The sequence below is a fragment of the Pan troglodytes genome, chromosome 5 (assembly GCF_028858775.2).
Source record: "Pan troglodytes isolate AG18354 chromosome 5, NHGRI_mPanTro3-v2.0_pri, whole genome shotgun sequence".
Lineage (NCBI taxonomy): Eukaryota > Metazoa > Chordata > Mammalia > Primates > Hominidae > Pan > Pan troglodytes.
In genome coordinates, this window is record NC_072403.2 from 130367420 (window position 1) to 130389516 (window position 22097).

The 22097-nt window shown below is 35.2% G+C and overlaps 1 protein-coding gene and 1 long non-coding RNA gene across 19 annotated transcripts in view; one reads left to right on the forward strand and one right to left on the reverse strand.

Annotated features, from left to right (window-relative positions):
* Nucleotides 1-22097, reverse strand: part of CEP85L (centrosomal protein 85 like) — a 245024-nt gene that overhangs the window by 4122 nt on the left and 218805 nt on the right. For all 18 annotated transcript variants that reach the window (XM_024357387.3, XM_024357393.3, XM_024357383.3 and 15 more), the window contains 5 exons: nt 14401-14553; nt 12472-12626; nt 11093-11210; nt 10569-10619; nt 1234-1341 (listed from right to left, as the gene is read on the reverse strand). In XM_024357387.3, coding sequence (XP_024213155.1) covers nt 1234-1341; nt 10569-10619; nt 11093-11210; nt 12472-12626; nt 14401-14553 — 585 coding nt within the window. The remainder of the gene's footprint in view (nt 1-1233; nt 1342-10568; nt 10620-11092; nt 11211-12471; nt 12627-14400; nt 14554-22097) is intronic.
* Nucleotides 1-22097, forward strand: part of LOC107975265 (uncharacterized) — a 30408-nt gene that overhangs the window by 1888 nt on the left and 6423 nt on the right. The window contains exon 2 of the long non-coding RNA XR_001718679.4: nt 16081-16164. This is a non-coding gene — a long non-coding RNA (uncharacterized LOC107975265). The remainder of the gene's footprint in view (nt 1-16080; nt 16165-22097) is intronic.

Consider the following 22097-nt stretch of genomic DNA (forward strand, 5'->3'; position numbering starts at 1 on the left):
CTGCAAGGATAAAGAAAACAAACATCAGATTGTTAGAACAGAGGAAAGGTACTCAAAGCCATACAGGTTAACATTCTCCCCCAAGTCTATAAACAAAACGATGGAGTCATATTATATGCACATTAACCAAATTCAACTACATATATGCAGTGGAAAAAAAAACACATAGAAAAATAACAATTTAAATAGTGGAAATTGTTTCTCTGTGCCATCTGATGCTTTAGCGTATATCCAAGGGAGGAAACATAAATCCAGTCTCAGTTTCTAGGAGTCTCTCACGTAATAAGCATGTTGGCTGTGTATGTATTTTTCTTTTTTGGGCCTCAATCTGTCACCCAGGCTGGAGTACAGTGGCGCAATCATGACTCACTACTGCAGCCTTGACCTCCTCGGGCTCTGGTGATCCTCCCACCTCAGCCTCCTGAATATCTGGGACCACAGGTAAACACCATGATGCCTGGCTAATTTTTGCATTTTTTGTAGAGAGAGGGTTTTGTCACATTGCCTAAGCTGGTCTCAAACTCCTGGGGTGAAGTGATCTGCCCACCTCAGGTTCCCAAAACAAAGTATTAGGATTACAGGTGTGAGCCACCATACCCAGCCTGTATTTTTCTATAATGAGATTTATTCCAAGGATAAAAAGAACTAAAAAGTAACTTTGAACCTCACTCTGTGGTTTTTATTGTTAGTAGCAATAGTGGTTTAATTACTTTGAAACTACTTTTTGCATATTGGTGGGGGGAAAGCATCTATGTTAATGTTGATAGGAACCACAAACTTCGGTGCAAGAGACAAAGAAATACAAGTATAAAATCAAAGAAGAAGAAAAAAAGAAAAAACCAACAACTCTGAATTGCTGATCCCCAAAACTGCTACCTTCTTATCTTGAAAACTGCTAATTAAAGGTAACTTTAATTAGCTTTCCAATTGGAACTGTATTTCAGAATAACTCAATAGCCTGGGGTGATGGGAAAAAAACTTTTTTATAGATGAATGCCAGCTAATAAATATAATAAATATATACTGTACTATAATTATGTGAAACTGTATTCTAAAACACAAAATAAATAAAGGTTTGTCTTTTTATAATAATTTTGGTAAGAAACAATGGAATTAATTAACAGGCATATCAAAATCATGTCTTTAATCTGAAAATGCTCTATTAATATCTATAAAATAAGCATTTTATAGTGAATCATCCTTTCAAAGCAAAATAGAATTTCTTCTACTCACTTCAAACAATGCTTTTGTTAATCTCTGTACATTTCTTTCTTTCTTTTCCAGCTCTTCCATCATCTTTTGAGTGGTCAGTTTCTCTTTAGAAAGCTTTCCTTGCATAGACTAGAATTTTTAAAAAATTGGAAAGCAAAACAGGTTAACATGTAAAGAAAAATCTCAAACAGAAAGAAGTAGGAATGTTGGCTCTGAATACTTTAAATCTTCTTTCCTCCCCATCCCCTTGGAAGATGAAGCCTTCACTTTTAAACTAATCCCTATCAGTTGGAGAGTGGCTGAATCCAAATAAAAAAGAAAAAGAAATGCTGGTTTCCCAGAATACATTTGGATTTTTTTAAATTACAGTTTTTACCAAGGAAGTTTTTAATTTGTATAAAACATGTCAAATCTGAAGTTCCTACTTAATATGGTATTACAAACAGTTCTTATTTCATTAACTTTTTATATGTAGAGAGTGTATTAGCAACAAATCTATATTTTTGTTTTACATTTTGCTTACAGTTAATGAGATGCAAGATAATAAGATCATGATATCATCCCTATTTTCTATCATTTGAAACATAGCTCCCGTCTTTCAGTGTATAGTAATCCAAGCAGTGAATATACTGTGAACTCTGGGTCAAAGGTCTATTATGGGAATTTGATAAGCTAATCTCCTTCTTACTCCTTATAAAATTGCAAATTACCTAGACATGACACTATTGTGAGTACGCCAAAGCAGCATAAAGGACATTTTGAGTCTTTGGTTAGTCTTATTTTTCACCAATATATTAAAAGAAAAAATTGCCATACACCCTGTAGTTATTAGTGAATTCTAAGTGTTTCTATCAACTATTTTCCTTTTATTAGACCACAAAATCAATAAACACATGACCAGAAGAGAGGTTATCATTTTATTTCAGGTCTGTATTTAGTCTCAATTCTGACAATACTTCAGTTTGCTGACCACCTAAATAGCACACAATCTACTATAAAGATATTTTCCTCACATTATCTTTGGATGGAGTAAAAAAAGATAGCTATCACCATGGGTTGAAATAAGACTCCATAAATATAAAGCAGTTTTATCAGTAACAGACACTCAAACTTGTTGCTTTTAAATTTCATTTGTCTGCTAAACTCTGAAAAAAATATTACATTTAGTAACTCAGAAGTTGGACAGAAATGAATCAAACTCTATAACAAGTGTTTCTCCTTCTAGGGAAAAGTTGTTTTATATTCCACAAAAATGAAAAAAAAAGCACCAAGTCAACAAGGGGCTCTCTGAATACGTGTATTATTGAAAACTGAAATTTCCTTTGTAACTTCATTAGATTGACTCAAATCTTATTTGATTAAATGAACATGGAGAGTTATTTACCTAGCTGAAGATCTATCCTTTCTGGCCTAACAAGATTATTTGGCTGGAATCCAGAATTCAACCTAAATTTTCTCAAGATTTGTGACGGTTTATTAGAATTACAGAAGAAGGGCATCATAGACACACTACTCAAACTCACATTCTAACAAAAAAAAAACTAAACTCAAGAGGGGTGTTTTCACAATATAATTATTATATATAACAGAATAATTATAATAATGATACATTGTAACAGAATACAGTCCTTTAAAAGATAAGAGTTTTATATTTTTACCAATTCAGAGTCATGTTGAATGTGACTAATGATTAGCTAATAAATCCAACTAATATGTCCCTATGTAAGACGGATTTTAATCAGTGCAGAAACAGGCAATCTTCTCCATCAGAAAAACTGAAAATGTCTGGCAGTATTGCCATTTATCACAAAAAGGAAAATTAGATTTCTCATATGTTGCTTGAGTTCAAGGGCAGTTATCAAGAAGCACTTTAATAGGTAAAAGACATTGCAGATAGGCTTATCCTGAAAGGACCAAGTGCTGTACAAATTGGTCTAGGATAATACTAGGTATGAGTGCTATAGTTGTCTGACAGTAACATTTCACCTAAAACATTAATTACTTCTCTATCCTAAATTGTATTAAGATATGTTTAAAAGATAACAAGAAAAATTCTATCAAGAATAGTGTGCGTTATTTTATAAATACTTTTTGCAGAGCATTTTTTTGAAATCTCTTAAGCTCTTAAAATATACTTGCTCAAACTGGTAGTACTTTACAATGCATAAATGAAATATCTCATATTTTCTGAAACGAGTGTTTGACCTTGTGAATTTTACAATAACTATTTATCATTCACTAGACATGTAGGGGATTAATAAAATTAAAAATTAATTTGCAAACACCTACAACAGCTCTCAAATTCTCAGTTTAATCATGACATTTAAAAATTCTGCCAAGGTACTAACCTACAAGGTCTTTATAATGATCATGTTTGAAGTTGAACAGTGGTATTAAGCACATTTGTTGTTTTAACGTAAGTATCCAGAAATGCCCCATTTACAAATAGCTTGAATGAGGGAAAACCAGGTGTGCCTTAGTCCAGATTCTATATAATCCCCAAACCCAATTTAAAAGGAACTATTTTGAAAGAAAATTTATGTTAACATTTTTACTGCATATATACACACATAAACATGCATACCATATAAGAAATTCACAGGGACATTCCTTCATGCAAAAATCATTGCCAAACACTGTTCTGTTCATTGAGTGATACATCAGTGAACAAACAGTCAAAACTCTTGGCCTTTGTGGAACTTTACTAGGAGAAAAAAGACCAAAAGAAATAAAATAAATATGCAAGTTACACAGTATCATGTATTAGAATTTGACTAGTGCTGTGGAGAACAAACAGAGCACAGTAAGGGTCAGGAGACTGAAATCTCAGGTAAGCAAGGGCCTGAAGGAAGTGAGAGATTGTGTCCCAGAGATATCCAGAGTTTCTGTCAGTACAAAGGTTCTGGGACAGATGGTGTCTTCTGTGTTTGAGAAAAAGCAAGAGAGCCAGGATGGCTGAGAATAGTAGGAGAAAGAGTCAGAGAAGGAAGACAGCATGCAGAACAGATTGTATAGGGCCTCAGAAATCAGTATAAGAACTTTGATTTTTATTCTGGAAAAAAAAAATGAGGATCCACTGAAGAGTTCTGAGCAGAGACATGATGTAATCTGATTTTTGTTCAAAAGGATCACTAAACCTAATGAGAGTATACTGTGCACAGGCAAGGGTAGAAGCATGAAGAAATAACCCAGATGAGAAAGGGAGACAGCTTAGAACAGGGTGGCAATGGAGGAGGCAAGGAGAAGAGGTCAGATTCTAGACATACTTTCAAGGTAGTAGAATTTGCTGTCAAATGTGAGGTAAGTGAGGAGTCAAGAATAAATCTAGGATACCTGGACTGAACAAATGGAAGGGCAGAGATGCCATTAATAGGAAATCTGAAATGTATAGCAGGGTGTTTATTTTGGTGGTGGGGAGATAAGAAATAAAAAAAAGAGCCTTTTTTAATGTTTCTAAGAATCTAAGACAATGTACAGCTCGAATTCCTTTCTTAAGTTAGTTATCATCTTGTAACTTGATAAAACTTTAAAAACAATCTGCCTGGAGTTTTGCTTCTAGCATGACAGTGTGAGGAGCTCCACAGACCTACCACTCAATGAAATTGGTGAATATTATAATTAAAAATTTCTGGAAATGGTCCTAAGAGCATATAGCAAATGAAGAAACATTACTCAAGGAAATCTACTAAAACTCAGTAAGAAGAGTAAGAGACTGGTATTTGAAATAAAACTCTGCTTCACGAAAGGATTCTAGGAGTAGAAAAATGAAACAAAACTCAACTCCATCTCTGACTTCTCACATCTCATTGGGATGGAAATTCTACTTCAGACTGACAGAGCCAATAACACAGGGCTCCCTCTCCTCCCAGACCCTAGTTAGAGAGTTCTCTTTCCAGAAAAGATAGGGCATCAACATTTATCATCCTAGCAAAGGCTGTTTTAGGCAAGTGCAACCAAGAGATGGGGGGCTCCCTTCTTCTACCTCAATCCCCTTATGGGATGGAAGCTTACATTGAGTGCAGAAATCCTGACCCTTGCCCCAGCTTGTGGGGCACTGGTTCTACGCTGGGAGAGGCAAGTCAAAAAGATGTAGGGCTGCTGCCAGAACTCCCTCCAGTGAGCATTCAGCTACTAGAGTGGGGGTACCATTCAGAAATTTGTCATTGTCCCCACACCAATTAACCTGGCTTAAGAGATTTTGCCTGAGGAAAAGTAGGCCATAGAACTAGAAGCTCCAAATGTCTCTCTATAGGAATTCACTTCATTTGCAACAGTGTGATGACAAAGCCTTAGAGCACTCAAAAACATTGGAGATTGTCGTGAAAGGCAGTTGACAGGATACTATTAGACCCATTGGCCCTATAGGCTAAATCCATAGACTACTTTCCCAAGGAAAAACAGTGAGATAGCTGGGAAGAATACTCCTGAGGTCAGAACAAATCTCAAACACTAAGCTAATGAACTGTCCCTTCAAAAGAGCTAGAATGGATCAGTTTGTGAAGCAATTTATGCCACAGGGCATTATTGAAAACAACTGAATGATTGGCTACAATTAGTGGAGCCTAACAGCTGGATATGGTCAAGAGTCACAAAAGACCATATATACATTTGTATGAAATGTTTAAAATAGGTATATTTATAGAGATAGCAGGTAGATCAGTGGTTGCTTATGGCTGGGGAAGTGGATGGGGGCTTAGGGAAGTGACAAAAATGAGGCTTCTATTCGAGATGATAAAAATGTTCTAAAATTGACTATGGTCTTGGTTCCACTTATCTGTGAATATATTAAAAAGTATTGAATTGCACACTTCAAAAAAGGTGGGTGAATTGTAGGTGACATATCTTTTTTTTTTTTTTTTTTGAGACGAGTCTCGCTCTGTCCCCCAGGCTGGAGGACAGTGGCACAATCTTGGCTCACTGCAAGCTCCACCTCCAGGGTTCATGCCATTCTCCTGCCTCAGCCTTCTGAGTAGCTGGGACTATAGGCGCCCGCCACCACGCCTGGCTAATTTTTTGTATTTTTAGTAGAGATGGGGTTTCACTGTGTTAGCCAGGATGGTCTCGATCTCCTAACCTCATGATCCGCCTGCCTCGGCCTCCCAAAGTGCTGGGATGACAGGTGTGAGCCACCACGCCCGGTGACTTATATCTTAATAAAACTGTTAATGCTTGAGTTCTTTGTCTTCTAACTTCTGGAAAAAATGTATTTTCTGGTTTATAAGTATATCTACCAAAATATGTTAAATGTGTTTGATGACACCTAAGTATCTCAGAAACTAAACTTGTTTTTTAAATTTAAACCTCAGTCTTTCTCTCCAGGTCCCACTCTTTGGTCCACTGAGCGTGCTGAGGATTGTAATGCTTCCTAAATGCTCTAGTTTTACTTCCAGACTATATGGCAAAGTTAGGGACTACCTGAGGAACTTAATAATACATAATTCGAAATTCATCCCAGAGACACTGATTCATTAGGTTCACAATAGGGCCCAGAAATATATATCTTAAAAAGTATTACAAATAATGTGAGTATCCATATAGATTTGGTGACTATTCGCAGCGCTAACGGGCCCAAGAACATTCTTTCATGATTCAAGTGAGCTGTCTTCACTCGTACAACTCCCCCCCGCGACATAACTGATTTTTCAAGTTAAATCCACCTTTTACACATTTTTTGACATATCTTAATTATGCAACTATAACATGCATACAACAGATCTACGTGAACAGTAAAGACTGTTCTCTTTACAAGTACCAAGACTACAGTGTGTGCGTTTTTTTTTTTTTAAAGCTACTTTTCATAGAAGGCATTTGGCTGGTACATTTTTCAAAATTTAGTATTAACTTCTGATAAGAATACTTTTAGTTTTTCACTCATCATAAGCAATTTTACAGAAGTAAATGTTTTCAAAATTAAACTTGAGAAAAAACTTTATTTCAAGACATAACACAATTCGGATAACAAAAAATAGGAGATAAACATCACACAATAATAATGGGAAAACATTAAAGCAATTGATATTTAAAGGAGTTATGTTCTACCTATAAGATATTCCATTGACTTATGATCCATTTTCCCACTATTTCTACTGAGGAAAACTGCTAGATGAAGGATTTATGAGATTTGCTAAAAATTGGAATAGAATTTTCTTAGGCTGTGGGAACATCTCGATGTGTTATAAATAGAACAGACTGTGTCACAGTTTTGAGACTGGTGGTTCCAACCACGGCCAAGTAAACAGTCTTAATGTCCTCTAACATATTATTCTATCTTTTGTGATATTATGATCATCTATTGATGGCTGTCAATTCAGAAAGGCCATTTAAATGCCTAAGTTCTTGCAATTAGTAAACATTTTAATGTCAGAGAAAACAAGCAAACATTACAAAACTCTATGTCCTCTGCCAAAAGACTACAATGATAACAGCTCACTGAAAAAGGCTTACGGATTTGAAATGCACTTTTGAGAAATAAGAAGGAAAGTAATGCCCAATGAAGAACTCAATCACATTCTGACTGCAGCCATATGTTCATGGAATTGACAAGCAACATTCTACCGCAAAATGTCTTTATATACTGTATACTGACAGAAGAAAAAACCTATAGGAGAAGCAGCCAGGCTAGCTATACTAGTTTTATGGATATAAATAAGGGCGACATTTCTAAAAGGTCAATGAGTAAACAAGGTATTCATGCCAGTTAACAATATGACCTTGACAGTTGAAAAAAACAGTAGATAAATCTGTATTTTTACAGCACTCAACTCAATTTCCAAATTAGCATATACTTTTACATGAAGTATTACTTTTTCTATATTCAACAACAAATATAGTATAACTAGTAGAGGAATGATTTCTCTCCAACTTCGAAAGCTGTAAATAAATAAACATGCCAGTGACCTATAACAGATAAGTATTTATTTGACTTTTGTGGCAAAAAAATAAACTATAGCTGTATTTTGAACACAGCATCTAAGTATGAAACAATGCCCTATTTTTATCTCCTATAAATTGGACATAAAATGTACATAGTCTGGGATTTTTTTTTCCCTTTTGGGAGTAAATTTAAACTGTATGAATAACTTGCTTGTTCCCAAGGAAATGCAGTGCACCAAATCAAGACAAGTGAACTTCAAACAAATTTGGTGTTCTCAAAAGTTTGCAAGGACATAAAGAGGCAGTAACACATGAAATTCTAATAGTACCAAGTTATCTTTGTCTACTGAATACTCTAGAATGGAAAAACCAAGCACTGTGGAGGAAGAAAGAATATCCCAACTATAGCGTCAGTGAGATTTTACATAAAATTAATACTATAGTGATAGTCAAAATGCATAATTTATATTAAAAATAATTGGGAGGTTCTCTGGTATCCTTAATTATATAGTATTTTGTGTTATTTTGGATAGGCGAAGATATTTGAAGAAATTCAAAAACAGAGCTATAGCCTATGGAAAGGACATCATAATCTACATAGGTATAAGCTGACCATTCTTTACGTAAGCTGATGAGGAAAAATCAGGCAGCTTTAAGGAAGTAGAAAGTGAAGGGAATTGCTGTATTAGGTATATCAGCTTGATAATACACCCATTAATTATGTCCATTAACCACAACAGAAAGCCACAAGAATATTTTTTCAACCCAAATTGTTCTTTTCAGTGTATCCAATGCTAGGGAAATAATCAGTGCTCCTCTTTTAAGAACAAGCAATATTTTCAGATTTTTATAGATATGCCTTTTAGAAAAAGGTCACCAAAAATGACCAAATACAAACAAAATTTGTCTTTTTAAATGATGAGGGGCCAAAAAATAACATGAGATTAAAACTAGTAAATAATTTTCTCATTATGTGAGTCATACTCATCTCCAGCTTTGCTATTCAAATACCATCTTCACAAATATAGCTATTTTAGCCAGTTATCAACATTTATTGTCTGTCTCTGTGACCTGTATCTATAGATCTCTGTGTCTCTAGATCTGAAAACCTTGATGGTCAGAATGGGCAAATGAGATGCTAAGAACAAAAAAGAAAAGAAAACCAAAAAAGATAGCCATTGTTTCAAAAGACAACAGAATTAATAATTATAGTGTCTAGGCCCAAATATTTGGAAATAAATGCATCTCATTAATTTTACTTCAATTCTCTACATAGTTTGAATAAAAGATTTGTGTTTGCTGAAACAATTTAGTAACAAAGAACAGTATGGCCCATAATTGCATATTCTTCTACATATTCATTTATGTATGGTCATGACATATTTACATGTGACTACAGACTTGGTTAACATATAAGAGTAAATTGCAGTAAGATGCCTCCACAAATGGGGGATAATGCACATTTCAATGAATGCTAATATATACCGAACACCTATAATATGACAGTATGTGATAAATGAAATCTTACAAGTCATTAAAGTTTCAATGCCAAAGTTCAAGTGTCAATTATTCTTAATTTAGATTGAGATAACTTGTATTAGATTTACTTCTTGGAAAACGTGCCCAAGTGAAATGGAAATTCCTTGAATTACGGTCCAGCATAAGTCACATAACAATAGCTGAGGAAATCTAACAATCTAGAGGTTCTAATGGCTTATGGAACAGCTGAAGTTATGTTTGTAGGAATATAAAATAAAGTTTATAACCTCTGTCAATCAATCCATCAGGCTCATACATTTATTGATAAATAATACAACCAAAAGACAAACAAAGAAGACTGTATATAATGGCAAATCGTTTACCACTTTTACTTTGATTTTAAGAAGTAACAGTAAAATTAGGGATATAAAGCTAAACATTTTTCAGCAAAAGATGACCAATGCCTTCCCATCACACTACCTCACATTTCCTGCACTCCAGGCTAACAGACTTTGTGCTGTTCTTAGAGCATGCCAGGTACATAAAGGGCACTTGTTGCTCCCTTTGCTTGGAATGCTCTTCCCCTGGATGTCTTCGTTCAGATCCCTGTTCAAATATCACCTCTTCAGGAAAAACATCATGACCACTCTATTAAATGTAGCACTCTCTAGCCTACTTAATTTTTTAAAATAACATGTTTAACAGCAATTTTTTTCATAGCACCTGGTATTCATTATATTGGTTTTGTATTCTCTCCAACTCACCCCACTAGAGTGGCCAGGGATGTGACTTGTTCACTGATGAATCTTTACAATTTTTTAGGATTAATTTATCAAACAGCAAAAACTGGAAGATTAATATTAAAGAATTTGCAACTTTACCTCAGTGCTATAAATATTATCTTTCCATACGATATATGCATGCTTTAATATTTTCAGATTAACTAAGCATTAAGAGTATATCAGAATATAGCTAAATTAAAATAAGCACAAAATATTCCTTACCTGAATTTCTAAAATCATTCTGTCAATCTCATCTTGTTGGCTGTCTATTATCTAAAACAAAGAAAATAAATAGATCTGATTCAAATAATTTTTACATCGCTTCTTAAAAGTACCAACATTTCAAGAAAACAGCACAGAAATTTATAAATTTATTTTTTAAAAGGGTCTTTTTAAAAAACTGAAAGTATCCTTATGATTTGGGTCACACACATATAAAACTACAAAAGTCTTCCACTAGTTCTCAATAAAAGTTTTCCCAAATTTATAAAATTTTTAAGAGTAACTTTGAGACAGACTGAATAATTAAGGAAGGAAAAAGATATCCTTTTGTTTTGGCTTTTATTTCAATTATTTAATTTTGTTTCAATTGCTATGGTCCTTTCAAATAAAAACATTCAAACTAGAAACTATGTAAGTGATTAAATATTAACAAAATATAAATCACATAAAATAGCTATAAATTATGTATCTATACACACATATCCACATAGATTTCACGTTTATGATCTAAGGTATCTACTGACCTTACTAGCAGTCTCATTTTGTTGTCTGAGATTATCATTTTCATTCTGAAGCTGTTTTGCATCTAACATGGGAAGGCGGATTCCATCTTCAAGGCATCTTTCTACTTTTTGTTGCAAACTATTTCAAAAGACAATTATATGAAGAAAATAAGCTCTATTTGCTGATTTTGGTAATGATTTCAACATAAATGATTATTGCTTTATTAAAAAATATTATAGACCCTAAAAATGACATCAAGACCCACAGACAGTATATGAAAAACTGTTATCTATATTTCATAACAAGTAAGAAGGGCCCATAGTTAGCTAGAGGCTGATCATCTTTTCAGAAATGGCAAATTTGAGACCAGAGTCCAGAGTTGCTCAGTATGTGACATCCTTAGGCTCCGATGAAGTCCTTCATTACCCAAATCTGAGCTCTGAAGTCTAACTCATGTTCTTTCCTTTTCCTCTAAAAGCAGGGTTCCTTGATTAAGATGATCATTGCAGGGAACCTAAGAATATGGATCCACATCTTTTGTTCTTTATTCTAAGCTCAGCAAAAGTTTGCTTGTAAGAATAGCTGTTGCCTAAATCAGTAGAGTTGCATTTCTCTTTCATTTCTTTTCTTTTTTTTTTTTAACTTTTATTTTAGGTTTGGGGGTACACGTACTTACAACTGTATTAATTGAGACCCACGAGGCAAGATAAGTAAGTAAATCTGGAAGATACATGGCAAAACTGCTGTATCTTTTACTTGCAGTAAAGTTAGAAATAGGAGCCAATCACTTCAATTTGATATATTCCATTAAGGAGTGCAGTTTGAGTATTTTACTGGCCCCTTTTTTGTTATTTAGAATTTTTACTTTTTTTTTTTTATAAAGCCATTAGGTAAAGGGTTTGTATTAATATTTTCAGTCTTCATTTGTATGAGTTTTTATTTTTACTATTTTCAACAGAAACTTCTGGCAAGATATCAATATATTGCTTCAAAATGTTAAATTATAACTGAGATAACCTGTTTCAATGAAATTATGCTTCTAGTTCTTAATACAGGTTGAACATCCCTAATCCAAAAACCTGAAATCTGAAATGTGTCAAAATCCAAAACTTTTTGAGCATGGACATGATGCTCAAAGGAGATGCCCATGGGAGCATTTCAGATTTTGGATTGTCAGAATTAGAAATGCTCAGTGGGTAAATACTTGGCAAATATTCCAAAAGCCAAAAAAAATCTTAAATCTAAAACATCCCTGGTCACAAGCAGTTTGGATAAGGGATGAGCATCCTGTAGTACATCTTTAAATTAAGGAGAATAAAATAAAAATTATAAATTAAGTAAAATGTTTTATGAAAAATACAAATAAAATAACGTAGAAGGATTCAGAAAATTTTCTTACCTCTGAACGGTAGTTACTAACTCCTTTTCTTTCTTTTTCTGGCATATTAACTGTGTCTCTTTATCTTGACACTGCTTTTTGATCTCTTCAAGTTTTTTTTCTGTATCTAGCAAAGCCTCTTGTAAATTCTTATTTTTTTCTTCCAGAATCTGCAGCTAAGGAGAAATGTTTTACAGTTCATTACACATGAAATATTAAATACGCTTCTATTAGAAACTGTTACTGTGTTGGCAAGGATTAACAGACTTGTAGCTAAAAAAAAAAAAAAAAAAAAGAATCACACTGTATTTTATCTAGAGTATTTAATTCTCCATCTCTTCCTCTGTGTGAAAGGCACCTAGAAGAACAGAATTACAAGGAAGAGAATGGGGTTAGAAATTTGTAGAAGACCGAGAAAGGTTAATATTCTCATTTTAAATTTATTTTACTTTTATTGTAATAAATATATAACTCTATACTGTCTTAACAATTTTCAAGTGTATGACAGGTTGAGGTTAAGTACATTCACATTGTTGTGCAACTAATCTCCAGAACTCTTCATCTTGCATAATTGAAACTCTATATCAATTAAACAACTCCCCATCTATCCCTCCCCCCATTTCCTGGTAACCAACTTTCCACTTTCTATCTCTGTGATTGAATTCTTAAGGTATCTCATTAAGTGGAATCATACAGTATTTGCCTTTTTGTGACTAGCTTATTTCACTTCACAAAATGTCCTCCAGGTTAATCCATATGATAGCATGTGTCAGAATTTCTCTCCTTGTTAAGGCGAACAGGATTCCACTGTATGTATATACCACCTTTAGTTTATCCATTTATCTGGTCATGGACACTTGGGCTACTTCCACCTTTTGGCTATTGTGAATAATCATGTTATAAACATGGGTGTACAAATATCTGTTCAAGACCCTTAACTGCCACCCCAGTGGATGTTAGGTATTTTCTGACATATTTTCTAATACCCATTGCCCTCTGTTCCTGCTCATGCAACCTCCTGCAGTCCTTAATTTCCTTCCTGACTTTAATCTCTCTTAGTTTTTACAACTTATAAATTAATGTAAAATAAACAGAGAATGCAACATAGGTCTTAAAGTATGCAGAGTGACACTTCATAGATTAGATTCTTGAGTGGGGGTAACTTTACCCCCAGAGGACATTTGGAAATATCTGTTTACATTTTGGGTTTGGGATAAACGAGAAGGAGCACTGCTACTGGCACTTAGTGAGTAGAGGGCAGATATGTGGATGCAGAAGTACACCCTTCAAAGATCAAGGCAGACCCCTGTAACAAAAAATTATCTGCCTCCAAATGTCAATAGTGCCGAGGTCGAGAATCCCTGGCTTAGAACAACTTTGGGAAGAGACTGAAGAGTAGATCTAGTGGATTTCTAAATAAGGTTTCAAGAGAGTGGCCCTCACCTCAGTTAGGAGAAAGACTCTGAGGTATTGTTAAGGAAAAAAAAATAAATAAAAGAAAAATTCAGAGGAGTTAATTGAAGTCATAGGTCAAGGTATAAGAAAAAAATATATATATAAAGGTTAAGAAGAATGAAGAAAATATCTAGAAAGATAGTCAACAAAAGGTCTTGTCGAGCCTTGGTGAATCCTAGAGACTGTGTTGGAAAGCACCAGAACTGGGGGTGTGTGCATGCATGTGTATGGGGTAGAGGTTGGCAGACTGGTTTAGAAACTAACTTCTACAGTAGTTAAGAGAGTTACAATACAGGATCAATAGGAAGGTAATCACTTATTAACTGACAAGAAAGATCTACTTATGCATGCTTAGATAAACAAAGTTTCTTATTAGAATTAAGTCCCCAAAACAGCAATTAAACACATAGATTTAACTTATAGTTAGCCAAATTTCTAAAGTCAAGTTAACATGTTTTCATGTCATTTAAAGATAAGCATTTTATTTCATGTTACCTGTAGACTCTGACTCTGTACATCATCTAGAGTTGGAAGATCAGCCAGATACTTTTCCAAGGTCTCAATTCTTCTCTGCTTTTCTTTGTTTTGTTCAGATTCCTTCTGGCATTTCTTTTTCAGACTACTGATGTATCGATCTCTAGTTTTAAGCTAAAGCAAACAATTATGAATCTTCAGTAGTTTTCAGTCATTAAAAGATATAACAAAACCAACAGTTTAATATTAGACACCATTGAATTCACCAACAGTTTCAGGTTATAGCGAAGGCCACTAGCAACTCAATTAAGATTTACCTTATTTCATTCTAAGATTTACACTTGCCGGGTGTGGTGGCTCATGCCTGTAATCCCAGCACTTTGGGAGACTGAGATGGGCTGATCATCTGAGGTCAGGAGCTTGAGACCAGCCTGGCCAACATGGCAAAACCCTGTCTCTACTAAAAAAATACCCAAAAAAATTAGCTGGGCGTGGTGGCACGTGCCTGTAGTCCCAGCTACTTGAAAGGCTGAGGTATGAGAATCGCTTGAACTGGGGTGGCTGAGGTTGCAGTGAGCCGAGATTGTGCCACTGCACTCCTGCCTGGGTGATAGAGCGAGACTTTGTCTCAATTTAAACAAACAAACAAAAAAAGATTTACACTTAAAAAAATTTATGTCACTGAAATCAACAGTTTAGGGAATATTTGCTTTTACCATGGACGACATCCTATAAATTGTCATCAACCAGGGGGCAGTAATGACATAGTTTTTATTGCCTGCACATGTGCAAATTTGGTCAAGGCTGTTCATATCTTTGTGATTTCAATATTGTCATATACATGTAGAAACTATGTGTTGAGTTTAAATGATGTCTAAAATGCCTAAACAATGTTACCTTACAATTTAGTATGGAACAATGTTACTGGGTGCCCAGACAGGCACAGAAAAAAAGCCTTTGAAATCAGTGAAGTATTCATCTCTGAAGGAATGACTCCGATTTCTTAGTTTTTGCATAACTATACTCAAATGCTTTATGGGAACTAAGAGAGGAAGATACTACAAGTAACTAAAACTATTTTGTTACTAACAGACTTGCAGAGAAATTGCTTATAGTGTACTAAACAATGCAACTAAAGCTGGAAGAATACACCAAATACTTAGGGGCAGATAATGGACTAGTGAAACCAATTCATACCTCAAGCAACACTACTGTTTAAGGCACTGTGTCATAATTGAATTTGCAGCATATTTTCTTTCTAAAAACCACAAAATAAAGGTGTCTTACTATTGATGTCATTTTAGGATTGATAAAGTATGGTAACCGAACACTTATGTCACACATGGTGTGTACACACATGATAATGATTCTAGTAAATCCCAATTTATATAGGCTGAAAGTCAGATTTTCATGTACTTTTTACCCCCTACTACATGAAATATATCATGTATAAACTTCATATCTCATAGTCAAAGCTCTTTCATATTTACTCCTATTTACCTTAAATTAACAATCTTCCAACCATTTAATCCTCTTCAAAACTTACAGGGTTCTAAAATATTTTTACAGTGTTTTCCCATATTCACTGGGAAAATAACTGGCAATAATTAGCAGTAAGATGGATTATTCTTTCAAACTTTATTAAAGCTAACACTTGTTCACAGTCTAGTTTCTTTCATGTATTTTCTAATTTTTTTTCAGGTCTAATGTATAACAATTTTTGAAACTTCATGTGGAAAAATTATTCATTTCACCAGTGACATTAGGATCTACTTATGACCTTTGGTAAGGAGCAACACTGGTAAGACAAACACATCCTATTATTTATTGGGGCTTTCTTAGGATTAAAGGTAAATGTGCTGGTGTGACAGCTTACCCTGTGATCTATCAGAATAGAAAACCTTACATACTGTTGGCACTGGTGGTGACCATATAATACAATTTCCTTTTTACAGATGAGGCCCAAAGATCTTTAGTGACTTAACAAGTCACAAAATCAGAAGTGGAATTTGAATCTAGATCATCTGACTGAAAATCAACTTTCTTTCAGTTCTTTGTTATGACTCATTATCAGGTTCTTATTTTAGTAACCAGCTGTGCTTGGTCCCCATCAACCAAGCCTGCTCTTGCCTTAGCAAATGACCCTGTACATTACACAGGTAAACATGATAAACCAACCTATGTTTACTTAATGCTCTCTAACTTGGACTCAACTGTCTAAATGTCTTCAATGTGACAAAATGATGCCTCAAAAAGCAATGACTGGAATAGGTCTGTCTGTGTGCAAAGTTGGCTAACAACTGTCTTTGCTGTCATGTCAAGCTTGCTTCCCTTGATCACAAATTGCTGCCAACACTCTCCTACGAGACACTGTCTCTGTTATTTGTTGGTCACATGTTGATCATACATATTCATTGGGTCTTGGGTTTTTTTCAGCCTGCTCACAGATGACAAGCTCTTTGTTTTGTTTTTTGGTGTTTCATTTTTTTTAAAACTGCCAAGTTTTGTGCTGTCCCATACAAACAGAGGTTACTGAAGTCTGAACTGCATTAATTGCCTCCAGATAAATGAGGTGTCACTAATAAATCTTCTCTATTCTATTAATACAAGGCTAAGTTTTTCTTTTCAAAGAGGTATGACGCAATACTGATATCATTCCTAGAAGGTAATAGGAAGGACATGTTTTATAAGAAGTTCACAAAGTTACTTTTCTTTATTGTCTGGCTCTTATAAGAAAGAACTCAAAAGGTAACATTATTATTACCACATTGTTTTTTCTGTCATAGAATCAGTCTTTGATAAGGATTACAGAGTAAATGCCAAAAGAAACAATATGATCCAATCTTGTGTGGACCCAAAGTGCTGTTTGTTGATTTGTTATCAAGGAGCCTGCTCTTTCTAATCTATGCACTCCCTTCAAGAACTCAAGTCATCTCCATGTGCTCTGACACAAACTCTGCCCTCTACATCTATCCCCTCTCCTCAAATTTCTCTGGTATGTACATTTCCATTCTTAATTGCCTCACTCCCACAGAAGCTACTCCTCCTCTTTTCGGAGAGTAACTCTACCATATTTGCATCTGTTACCAACCCTTCCCTATGTCTCCTAGGAACTTGCTCCATTATGCACCCACTCTGACATCTTTGATCTCTCTCTCTCATTGTTTTTTCCCTAGTCTACTTTACTGCTTTCTCTCCCATCCTGGCAAAAATTACCTGAAAGAATTCATTCAACATGCCAGGCACCATGAATGGTGCTACATACGCCACAGAGACACATTCAAATACAATCTCCCTGCCTTCAAGGAGCTTAGAGAGAAATATAAAAAATAATGATTATACAAATTGGGTTGAGCCCTGGAAAAAAAGAATAAAATGCTATAAGCATATGAAAGGAGGAGTAGAAGGGAAAAATATTAAGCTAGATTTGAGCAAATAAATAGGTGATTTGAAAGTGGGAGAAAAAAATAGCCAAGTATTTACCATGCAAAAAGGCCACTCTGTGTAAAGATCCTGATACCAGAAACAAAGCCTGAGCTGTCTGAGCAACTGTAACACCCAGTGTATCAATACACAGTTTATCAGAGGAAGATTGGCAGAACCTATGGATATATAATTAGGCAATGTGTCTCAGGCCATGGGAAGAATTTGATTTATATTTTAAAGACCTGGAGAGTAGTGTCAGCAAGATGGCAGAAGAGCAAGTCTTGAACTCTCCTTCCCCAAACCAACATGTGGGTTCAATTAAAAAAATAGTAAAACCCCCAACATGGACAAATTCCCTTTTTAAGAAATCCAAAAATTAGTCAAGAAGCTATTGTACTCTGGGTGAATGCAAAATCAGCCACATGGAAGCAATTAAGGAAATGTAGGACACCTGTAATCCTACCCCCAATACAGCATATGATCAGAAGGAACCTGTTGGGAAAGAAAATAGTTGGATCACACATCCAACACCCCAACTTTTCTGGGTGCTGTTCAGAAGACTGGCTTCTGCCTTGCCTGTCTTGGAACACTAATAGGACCATGACACTCTTGCTGCCTGGGACCAGTGAGATCAGACCGGTGAGATCAGAGATGATGGTTTAGGCTAGCAGTTTCCACAGTCCACAGCTCCAGCTCAGCACTCCAGCAATGAGTGAAGAAACTCCAGATTCAAGTTTCTCCCTGTACAGGGAAAGCAATGGACAGAACACCCAACAATCTGACTTTTCAGAAGTCTGGCCAAGGGACTGGCTGAAATTCTGCTTGTCTGAATACTGATGGGACCTAGAATACTCCTGAAGCCTGAAGGATGCTAAGAACAACCAAAAAAATTAGTTAAACTAGTACAAAGATATGAAAAGCCCCCCTCTCTGGCCAGACTGATTAGTGAGGGTCTTCTCCTGTATAAGGCTAGTCTCTGAGGAGTGGAAGTGATAGCTATTTTATATAATATACAAGTATCAACTTAAAGAGGGAGGAAAAATTAACACACAGGGAAATATGTCCAAAACAAACAAAATAAATCTCCTGAAACCAAATCTAATAAAACCAAGATACATGATTTGCCTGAAAGAGAATTCAACATACCCAACATAAAGATGCTCAATGAGGTCAGGAAAACAATGCATGAACAAAGTAAAATTTCAACAGAGATAGGAAATACTTTACCAAACAAATCTTGGAACTAAAAAATATAATAACTGAAATAAAAATTCACTAGAGAGGGTCAAAAGCACTCTAGATCAAGCAGAAGAAGAAATAAGCAAACTCAAACACAGGTATTTGGAAATTATCAAGTCAGAGTAACAAAAAGAACAAGAAATAAAAAGTAAAGAAAGCTTGAGAAACTTAAAAAACACCATTAAGCGGACAAATATACACATTGTAGGAGTCCCAAAAAAGGAAGGGGGAGAAAGGGAAAGAAAGCTTATTCAAAGAAATAATGACTAAAAACTTCCCAAATATGTGTGTGTGGGAGGGAGAGGCAGGAGGCATGGGGAATGGACATCCAGATCCAGGGGACACAATGGAACCCAAATAAGATGACCCCAAAGAAATACGTACAAAGACACATTTAAATCAAATTGTCAAAGTCAAGAAGAGAATTCTGAAAGCATCACAAGAAAAATGACCTGTCACATGCAAGAGAACTCCAATAAGACTATGAGCAGATTTCTCAGAAGAAATTTTGCAGAGAAAGTGGGATGATAAACTTGCACTGCTTGGGCAATGGGGAATGGGGGTAATTGTCAACCCAGAATAATGTAAGAAGAAGTGTTCTTCAAAAATGAATGGGAGTGGCTGGGTGTAGTGGCTCACTCCTGTAATCCCAGCACTTTGGGGGGGCCGAGGTGGGTGGATCACCTCAGGTCAGGAGTTTGAGACCAGCCTCACCAACATGGTGAAACCTCGTCTCTACTAAAAATACAAAATTAGCTGGGCATGGTGGCACGTGCCTGTAATCCCAGCTACTCGGGAGGCTGAAGCAAGAGAATCACTTGAACCCAGGAGGCAAAAGTTGCAGTGAGCCAAGATCACACCATTGCACTCCAGCCTGAGTTTGCAAAAAGTGCAAAGCTCTGTCTCAAAAAAAAAAAAAAAAAAAAATGAGAGATAAAGATTTTCCCACACAAACAAAAGCTGTGATATTATAGTTGATTACCTACCCTTGTACTATAAAAAATGTCAAGAGGAATTCTTCAAGTTGAAATAAAGGGATGCTAAACAGTAATACAAAAGCATAAGAAAGTACAGTTGTCCCTTGGTATATGAAAGGGATTGGCTCCAGGACACCTCATGTATAACCAAATCCACACATGCTCAATTCCTGCACAGAAGACATACAAATAGTGAACAGGAATATGAAAAGATGCTCAACATCACTAATCATCAGGAAAATGCAAATCAAAACCATCTCGTGCCTGTTAGGCTGGCCATCTTTTTTCTTCAAAAAAGAAAATAACAAATGATGGCAAGGATGTGGAGAAAGGGGAACCCTTGAACACTTGGCGGAAATGTAGAATGATACAGCTGCTATGGGAATCTGTATGGAGGTTCCTCAAATAACTAAAAATAAAACATGATCAAGCAATCCTACTTCTGGATATTTATCCAAAAGAATTGAAATCAGGATCTCTGAGCAACATTTGTACTCCCATGTTCCTAGCAGTATTCACAATAACCCAAGATGTGGAAACAATCTAAATATCCAGCAACAGGTGAATGAGCAACATAAATGTTATATATACACACACACACACATATATACACATGCACACACACACACACACACACAAAATGGAGTATTATTCAAACTTTGAAAAGAGAAATCCCATCATTTGTGACAAGATGGATGGCTCTGGGGGATATAATGCTAAGTGAAACAAGCCAGTCACAAAAAGGCAAATACTACATAATTCCACTTATATGAGACAAATGAAACAGAGAGTAGACTGGTGGTTGTCAGGGACTGGGGAGCAGGGAAGTGGGAGTTACTCTTCGATGCATACAAAGTTTCAATTACATAAATGAATAAGTGCTAGAGATCTGCTGTACAATGTGCCTATAGTTCTGAATTATACACTCAAAAATTTGTTACAAGGGTACATCTTGTATTAAATGTTCTTTCTACAACGAAAAGAGAAAATACAATGGGATGGCATAAATTAGTTTTAACCAAAGAAGTAAAATGACTGGATGCTTTGTTGTTAAAAGTTAAGTCCTTTGCGCTATCAAGAATGGATTTGGGAGGATGTGGAGAAACTGGAATTCCCAACACTAGTAGTGGGAGTATTAAATGGTACAATCACTTGGGTAGTTTCTTGTAAGTTAAATATCGACTGTACAAACCCTATGATCCAGCAATTCAACTACCAGGTATTTATCCAAGATAAATGAAGACACACATAGACAAAAAATCTTGTACAAGAACGTTCACAGCAGCCTTATTCATAATTTCTCCAAAATGCTAAAAATCCAAATATCTATCAACAGGAGAATAGATACACTGTAGTATATCTTTATAATGAAAAACACTACTCAGCAATAGATAGAAACTGATACATGTAGCTATAAAAATAAATCTCAAAGACATTGAAGAATATATACCATGTAATTTCATTAATATGAAGTCCATGAAAAGTCAAAATTATACTGATAATAATCAAAAAGCACACACACACCACATTTTCTTTATCGATTCTTTGCTTAATGGGCATTCAGGCTGGTTCCATATTTTTGCAATTGCAAATTGTGCTGCTATAAACATGCATGTGCAAGTGTTTTTTATGTAATGACGTCTATTCCTCTGGACAGACACCTAGTAGTGGGATTGCTGGATCAAATGGTAGCTCTACTTTTAGTTGTTTAAGGAGTCTCCACGCTGTTCTCCACGCTGTTTTCCATAGTTGTTGTACTCGTTTACATTCTCACCAATAGTGTAAAAGCATTCCCTTCTATTTCATACCAACATCTATACACACACACACAAACACACACACACATGCATGCATATCTAGTGTTCCTGTCTGTGTATTTGGTTTTTAGCTTCTTATTCTGAATCAGGGGCTTCAGTTTAATAACTTAAGTTGCATCATTATTAAAGATAGGCCAGCTTCATTTACCAACCCTTTATGCTCAACATGACAAAAAAAATGAAATCATAGACTCAATAAGGAAAAGGAGAACAGTTATTTGGTGTAGGCAATTAATTTTTTAAAGATTTTACTATTTGT